This window comes from Triticum urartu, chromosome 1A (genome assembly GCF_056163025.1).
Source record: "Triticum urartu cultivar PI428250 chromosome 1A, HENAU_Tu73, whole genome shotgun sequence".
NCBI classification, from domain to species: Eukaryota; Viridiplantae; Streptophyta; class Magnoliopsida; order Poales; family Poaceae; genus Triticum; species Triticum urartu.
In genome coordinates, this window is record NC_141873.1 from 56,351,342 (window position 1) to 56,360,152 (window position 8,811).

The 8,811-nt window shown below is 37.8% G+C and overlaps 1 protein-coding gene across 1 annotated transcript; it reads right to left on the reverse strand.

Annotated features, from left to right (window-relative positions):
• Positions 1 to 2,257: 2,257 nt before the first annotated feature.
• On the reverse strand, positions 2,258 to 4,432 carry LOC147989976 (uncharacterized). Its single transcript, XM_087536756.1, has 6 exons — positions 3,887 to 4,432; positions 3,074 to 3,262; positions 2,925 to 2,960; positions 2,595 to 2,831; positions 2,354 to 2,460; positions 2,258 to 2,270 (listed from the first exon to the last, which is right to left on the reverse strand). Exons 1-6 carry the CDS (start codon positions 4,355 to 4,357, stop codon positions 2,258 to 2,260), a joined length of 1,053 nt encoding a protein of 350 aa, XP_087392882.1. The 5' UTR covers positions 4,358 to 4,432.
• Between the last annotated feature and the right edge of the window lie 4,379 nt (positions 4,433 to 8,811).

Here is an 8,811-nt window from a genome sequence, read left to right on the forward strand (position 1 = left end):
TGTGTGCAAGTTTTCTTTGAAAAATCATTATCTACTTTCTTTAAGATTTATACCAATGTCGCTAATTCATTGTTTCTTATTAAATTTTATTAATTTGATTTAGTGATCATTTCATTTTATTTCTTCTTTAAGGTTAATATCAATGTCACTAATTCATTCCTTGTTAGGAAACATTTTTTTGATCAACTCACACTATTATATGCTTATTCTTTCGTATTAAAAAATAAAAATTATGTATATTGTATGCAAATTTCGTCATTGTGTGTTTTAGCTTTTTTATTTTCTTTTTCTTAAAGGGTAATACCAATGGCATTAATTCACTCTTCCATAGAAATCCCATAATTTATAATTCTTTATTTATTTTCTCTATTCTTAAAGGGTGATACTAAAGTCACTAATTCATTCTTTTGTAGAATCCATTATTTTGATTTTGTCTTAGTTTTTATTTCACTTTCTTTATTCTTTTATGATACTACCAATGCCACTAATTCATTCCTTCTTACTTCTATATTTTGTAGAAATTACAATATTATATGTTTATTCTTGCATATTTTAAAAAGCGCAATTTTTGTGTAAATTCTAAGCAAATTTTGTCATGTTTTGTTTATTATTTTTCATTTTTTCCACTTGAAGGGTAATATGAATGCCACTGATTCATTCATTTCAGAAAACCTAATCTGTATGATTTTCTGGTTATTATTTAATTTTATTTCTTATTTAAAAGAAATACCAGTGCCACTAATTCATTCCTTCTTAGGGATTTTTTTTAAAATTCTTCTATAATTTGCTTATTCTTGCATATTTAAAAAAAGTGTAATTTTTGCGTAAATTGTGTACATTTTTTTCATTTTTTTCATTTATTTTTTCTTTCCTTTCTTATTAAATGTTAAAAGTAATACACTAATTCATTCTTCATTACAAATCTTCATCATTTTGATTTTTTTTAGTTTTTATTTCTTCTTTAACGGTAATGCCAATGCAACTAAGCCCACTATAATATGTTTATTTATTCTTGCACATTGTAACAAAGCACAATTTCTGTGTAAATTGTGCGCAAATTTTGTCATCATATTTTTTGTTTTTATTTTATTCTTTTTGGGTAATATGGATGCCACTAATTCAATCCTTCTGAGAAAACTTATTTTAGCAAAATTTCCTCTATTATATATTTATACTTGCATGTTATAAAAAATATTTTTTTATTATTTTTTACTTTAGTTTTCATTTTCTTTATTTTTAAAGGGTAATACAAATGGCACTAATTCGATTTTTCTTAGAAAATACTTTGTTTTTTTGTTCATTTTTTGTCTTGTGTCTTACCAAGTATTGGGACAGCTTTTTTAGACAAACAGGGAGGAGCTCCCGAACCCGATTATATTAATTAAACCAAAATGGCACTGGATACAAGCACCAAACGCTGTTCATAAAAGCATCGAAATAGCAAAACGACCAGACCTCCTACGACAGGAGCCAGCTGCTGTTAGTAAGAAAGAACTAGTTCTGAAGCTCCACTCGGGGGCAGGAAACTAAACTTATGTTCAAAACCAAGCCCAAGTATCTAGTGGGCTTCTGCTTTACGGTTGCATAGGGCCGACTGCTCCTCTCAAAAATCAGCTGAGAACAAATTTGGCGCATGTCAATTTTTATTTTGATGCGCTTTCATTTGTCCATTGGATGGTGCAAAATCGGATTTACCACAAGTATTAGAATTTCATACGACTGGCCCTTTTCTTCTTTTGATTATTATCTGGTTAATGCTTTGTATTTTGCTTTCGATGCACTCTTTGCCTTTCTTCTTTAATATATAATATGCACACTCGTGGATATTCGAGAAAAAAAACCGGTTTTCTATTTGTGCACAATTTTGTGTCACGAACTTAAATGGAATTTATATGTTAATCGTTTTTGCTATTCTTCCGTCACATGAAATCTTTTTTAGTTAGTCAATCTTTTCGTCTGTTTTAAAGCAGCCCGGCTACATAAAAATGACCGATCTCTCGCTGACCTACGCCTGAAAGAACTAGCGGCCCTATGCATGTTTGCTACAGCTGGATGATGAAAGCATCTCTTTCTTTTTCATTTTTTTTTTGCGAGGGGATGAAAGCATCTCTGCTAGTACGTAGGAACACACATGCAAATATAAAAATCAACTAGTGATAAAGCAGCTACAGCTGGGTGATGAAGTAAGCAGCTACAGCTGTGTACTGCTAAGGAGCTGGGTGATGAAAGATATGGAGCAAATCGACAAACAGAATTTTTAGATCAGTCGACTGACCAAAATAGAAAAATCATTCAACTTGCATGCAGGCTGTCCCTATTACGTATGTAATGAACTGAAATGAAAGGCATATACCTCATAAAAAAATCATACAGTTCATCTTTGGTCAGTGGGTAACCATTGGAAAATGTCACGAACAAAGTTCTCTCATCAGGTGGAACATCAGATAGTTGTTGCGTGATCTGCAAAGAAATATATTATTATTTTCTCTTCAGGCAAGGAACTGCACTAAGTATTTGGAAGAAAGCTATAAAGTCTTATTGGAAAATAAACAAATGAACATGCAAAGAATGATCAGTGATGATGGCTTTCTTACCGCATCGTTATGGTTTTCTCTTAAGCTCAACTTATCCAGCAATGCTGCCAAACGGGAGGTTGATTGATAATCATGGTGGAACATATGACTTGTTTGAGCATGCATATTTCTTGAACTTGAGCCTTCTCCATGATGCATTTGACTTGTTTGAACATGGATATTTCTAGAACTTGTGCCTTCTCCAGGATGCTTTGGAGTGTTAGCATACAAAGCCTTGATCTTGGTAAGAAGGTGATTCTGCATAGATGACTTGGTGAATCAGAAAAAGTAGAAAATACTTCACAAACTATTAACAGATATTTCATTATTGCAGATTTGAACTACTCTCACCGAGCTTTTAGGAACATCAGATGATTGTTGCATGATCTGCAAAGTATTGGATGAAAGCTATCAAGTCTCATCAGAAAATAAAAGAATGAACATGCAAATAATTATTAGTGACATATAATCACGATGCATAGAATTTATGGCGTTCTTACTGCATCATTATGCTTCTCTCTTAAGCTCAAGCTATCCAATGATGTCACCAAACGGGAAGTTGAATGATAATCGTGTACTTCGTCATTTATATGACTTGTTTGAACATGGATATTTCTAGAACTTGTGTCTTCTCCATCATGATTTGGAGTGTTGACATACAAAGCTTTGATCTTGCTGAGAAGGTGCTCCTGCATAGATGACTTGGTAAATCAGAAATTTCATTTTTAGAGAAACAAAAAAGAGAAATCTGCTTGTTATAAGTTAGTTGGAGAGTACGGATCTCAAAGCAAGGCTACAAAGGAACTTTGTGATCAGAAAAAGGCAGAAAATACTTCACAAACTCTAACAGATCTTACTACTCCGCATGAGCAGTTAACTATCTTATTAAAACCAACAATCAAAAACTAAAATACTACTGATGTTTGTTGGAATTAACCACGCTGTTGTAGTCCGGCTAGGACAAGAATCAATCACCGTATAGGATTAGGAGAGTATATATAGCTAGCTATGGCTGCATTATATATACCTATAACCTACCCCTGTAACACAAGATCAAAGCAATAAACTACAAGAGTGACACGCTCGTCGTGTGCGTGTGTCCCGGCGAGATCAATCGATCTACACCTAGCATCAGTGTACAGGGACCAAGGCCAACAATTTCATTATTTGTAGGTATAGATCAGTCATCTGCATGGATGATAAGGTAAATCACAAAAGGGTAAAACCTTCAACTAGTAACAGATCCGATCCTCGGTAACTAATTTTTTTTTCTAGAATATCGGTAACTAAATAATAATCCTACCTAGTCTTACCGAGCCTACAGGAACCCGATCAGTCATGGACTGTCCATAGGCATCATGGCGCAGATATGTCCTCTGATTATGGATAAAATCCATCTCTATTCTTTCTCGAAGATCTTCCAAGGCCTCGTAACAGATACCATTGAGGTAGAAAGAAATTCCTTCAACAGCTTCCTTCTTAAAGTCACTTCTTGGTATAGATCTGCTCGCTAAATCATCAAATCCGAAATGGAGAAGTTCCAGAAAACGTTTTACAGAAGAAACAAGGGCACAAAAATGGTTGTCACCAAAAGAGTATATGCGCCGAAGGAAATCAACTTGGCCATTCCCTTGGAGCCACAACCAAAAGGCAATTATCTCCATGGAAAGGGAAGACTCAACTTGAAGACCAAAGACCAAACGGAAGAACAACTCTCGAAGAAGCATATAGTAAGAATTTGAAGCATTCACTAGATCGGGTGCCATGGAAGGTGTGGAAGGCATACAGCAGGATGAGTTGCTTCTTCTTTTTTTTAGGGGAGGATAGAAGAGTAGCTAGTTTTGAATCGACAGATTCATATGAGGAAGAAGAAAGCAGGAAGAAGAAGGTATGTCGGGTATGCTTATCATTTAAGCAAATGAATAAAGGTTCAAACAAAGATGCTAAGAGTCTAATACCTCCCAAAAAGTATGAGTGGAGGATAGGCAGACGTGACAAATAGAGCAAACTGTGGACAGCCTATACTCATTAATGACGGTCCCATTATAGGCATACTTGCCAAATAACTGCTGAAATATTTGCATGCGCCATGCACCACCTTTATGGTAATATCATATTACTATACAAAACAAAGCATATCTGGAAACAGTATAGAATAGAATTTAAAATTGTATAGAAAATATTTATTATTAAATGCTATTTAAAGGGTACCTTATAAAAAATCTACCCACTTTATGTTGGCAAATAATATATTTTCATTAGTTGTTTTTTCGGAAAGGAGTCAGAACGACCGTCAAATTTCACCAAAAGTAGAAAGAAACTCAAACATAATAAAACTTACATCGACGTCCTTAGACCACTGAATGACCACTGTGCTGCTAGAACGAGTCACCGATGCACCGCTCCCCTCCCGGAGCTGACCTGAAGTTGTCGATGACGGTCGGGAAGTATTCATGCATATGTCCCTAAGGACCGGCGTCCTAGAGCCACAATTGTCATGGTTGAACCTTGGATCAATCTGAAGTGCCCCACACCAGATCTCTCGCCATCAAGCACGACCACAAGTAATCCTAACCTTGTTGTTCCAATGAGACGATCGGAATCTAGATGGGAGTTCCATCAACACCACCCGAGGACAAACTTGAGGAGGATCGAAGCCCGGAAGACCAGTTCAAAGATGAAGTGTCGCCATCCAACCAAGTGCCGCCAATGCGAGGACTGAAAACACCTAACCTAAACTATAGTTGGAGCCGAGGCACCGAGATTCCCCTCCCAGCCACTGGTCACTGGGGCGATAGGTGGAGAGGAGGTGAATCCACGGGCTCGCTTGCGGAGCCTGGAGGGGATGAGTTCTTCGCCCTAGGCATCACTTTGGCAAGAGGGGAAGGAAAAGACGTAGCCTCATTAGTTCATATAACTTTTTTTAGCTAATGCCTCATAGTTAGAATTGGTTGTTCCAGAATTCCTTCTTCACAATCACAACCATCGATCCCATCTAATCGCCTAGATATAAATTTTAAATTTTCTCCTTAAATTTCTACAATTGTCATATGTAGTTCTCAGTTCACATATGTGTTGTTATATACAAGGTTGGAAAAAGCGGTAGGCGTAAGCGAGGCGGTTGGCCTTCGCCTAGTGCCTAGGCAGTGCCTAAGCGCCCTTGGCGTGGCCTAGGCGGTAATATAATTTTTACTCATAGTGTCTTTGTGATTATTATATGGGTGTTGATATTACTTTAGGGCATATAAATAAGTTAATTACCATCTAATGCCATTGGAATATAACCCGTTTGGCATATTAGTGCAGTATGTGGCATGATTTCTTACTTGGGTAGATAATTCCTTGCTTGCCCTGCCTAGACCTCCATTTATACCCTAGGCGAGGCGTTTGGCCACTGCCTAGCGCCTAGGCGTGCCTAAGCGCCTCCTAGGCATTGCCTTTTCCAACAGAGGTTATATATTTCATACAACAAAATTTTAGAAGTTCGTAAAAAATTGAAACACATGTGTGAACCCAGGGGATAGAAACTATTTGTGCATATTCAACACGTGCATGATATATAACACCACGCCCTTGTCATCTGCCCTCACGCAGCGGCGCTCTGGGAGGCTATGCGAGGGCACTGGGCATTACCGAGCCCTGCTGACCTGCGTGATGCTGAGCCAGAGTGGCTGTTCCGCCTGCTTGATAAATTGCTGGAAGGGCAGAAGCTTGCTTCATTGATGATCATGTGGAGGATTTGCTATGCAAGAAATGAGATCACACATTATAAACCCCGATCTCGATTGAGGCCTCGCGCCATTTCCTCTCGAGTTATATCACTTCCCTAATCGCAATACGGCAGTATCCCGAAGCGGGCGTTACGAAGGGCAAGCAGGTGATCGATTACCTGGGAAGCATGTCAAAGAACACACATGAAACAGCAGTAACGCCGCAATGGAAGGCCCCTGATGTGAACTATGCTTAGTTGACTATAGTTGGTGCTTTTTTGAAAGAGGATGGTACAGCCGGGGCTGGGATCATCTTGCGGGATCATGAAGGAGCGGTCATCTTCGCTGCGACACGGGTGCTCTTTAATTGTGGTGATCCTCTGGAAGCGGAGATGGCGGCCATGGATGAAGGGCTTCGACTTGCGCTCCACTGGTCCAATTTGTCATTGGTTGTGGAGACGGATTGCACTGAGTTGTTGAAGATGGTGCAGTGTAAAGATGTTGAGCGCTCAAGGTATGTGAACCGGATCAATGAGATCAGAAGGATTCTGGCTCATGAAAGGAAGATTAGTCTAGCTAAAATCAGCAGACATGCAAATGTAGCGCCTCACACTCGCAATAGCACACAACCTGTTGGCTTCCGAACTCCCCTGTGGAAATAGGTAGCATTGTCATCTCTGAATGTAAACATAATGACTGATGAATGAAAAGTTCCTTTCCCGCAAAAAAAACACGTGCATGATATTCTCATAAGAGCATTGCCTGCAATGTGTATTGAGTGTGGATGACTGACAAGAAAAATGTGCTTATGCATAGGCAGAACTTGGAACGTATTCATGTTAATCTAGAAAATAGAAAATTTGTTTCAACTGAATCAACAAATTGCCATTTTGTGCTAATACTTTAAACAAGTCCACAATTTTAAAAAAAATCTTTAAACCAGCCCGTCTTGCAATTACTATAAGAATCCTTCGCGTAGATAAATACTTGCCTCAAATCTCGGTGGAAGGAGGGAAACCACCATGATTTTAAATAGCGTGCTATAGCTTCGAATATATGTTCTTACTAAATAAGATGTTCACAAATAATATGTTTGAATATATGTTCTTACTAAATAAGATACTTGCCTCAAATACTTGCCAACCATCTCCACAAGTTCTAAGATAAAAAATACTTCCTTCATTCAGTATTATAAGATGTTCTTACTAAATCGAATATATGTGTAGACATGTTATAGTGTGTTTGTTCGCTCACTTTAGTCCGTATGTAGTTTATATTGAAATATCCAAAATATCTTATAATAGTGAGTGGAGGGATTAGTAAGCAACATGAAAAATGCATGTGAGTACACAAATGTCTTATATTATTGCAAAAAATGATAAACTGAACTTGAGTTTTATAACAAGTTATGGCAATATGACAAGCTCAAGTGACACATGTAGTATACTTCCACCCTATTATGAGCATCGGGCATTGACTGCAAGAAAATGTTCACTATTACAAGCTACAATGTTGTGTTGCATATGGAATTCCTTGTCCATGGTCCATTCTCCATTGGCAGCTTCAGTTTGTAGCTGGCTAGTGGAGATGGTTGGATTTTTTTTTCTTTTCTTTTTGAAGGAAGAAACATGAGTGAATTTTGCCATGCAACAACGTTTTGTTGATATAACATGTCATTAACTTGAACTATTGCCAAACAGGCCTAAACAGAACATGCACCTACAGCTGCTGCAGCAGCAACATCTGCAAATATCATCGGTGGGCAACCATGATTGGTCCCTGCCCAAGATGCGGTCGCCTGAGACCATGAAGGAGATGGCTGATCCTGATCGTCTTGGTAAAGATCCGACATCTTCCTCACAACGCTGGCTGGCTCGGTCAGTCCATGCCGATACAAGATGCTCGAGGACAAGGATCTCACCTGCCGCAGATACCTGCTAGCCATCCCAACAAGGTTCCATCACATAAATGAGAGCTCTTAAATTCAGCAGAAATAAGCGACAACGATAAGTTTAAAAAGAAAAGTCCATCGATTATCCGGGACAAGGTTTAATACTACTTTGTTTTTTTAGCCGCCAATCATCTTTAGCTAAAAGGTCTACACTTAACAACATAAGCATCAATTTAGACAATAACCAAATGGCCATGTGTTGCAATGCATTAAAAAGCATATTACTTTTGCATGACCACACCATACTTGTTTCTATTGTGTATCATACTAAGCTTTACCTCGACACGCGCATTGTAGTAGACATAAAATTAGTCCAGCATCACTATAATATCATATTTTTCCACTACACCATGACTATAAAAAATGGAATAAAGAAACATGATATTGTAGTGGAAAATATACATAAATTGACAAACATAGTGTTTTATTTTGGTTTCTTATAAGCTTTCTCACGGCAAAATAAATTGCAACACATGATATGGCATGAAAATGCAGAGGTCTCTCAGTTGGAGGGTGGAGTATAGCTATCGATGCATGCTAGATAGAGAGAGCAGCTATTCTGCACACAAGCTCATTT

Coding starts and splice junctions, on each gene's coding strand:
- LOC147989976 (XM_087536756.1), bottom strand. CDS start 4,357: ATGCCTTCCACACCTTCCATGGCACCCGATCTAGTGAATGCTTCAAAT. Junction 2,832..2,924: donor CTGATGTTCCTAAAAGCTCG/GTGAGAGTAGTT, acceptor TCATCTATGCAG/AATCACCTTCTTACCAAGAT. Junction 2,461..2,594: donor GAGAAAACCATAACGATGCG/GTAAGAAAGCCA, acceptor ATTTCTTTGCAG/ATCACGCAACAACTATCTGA.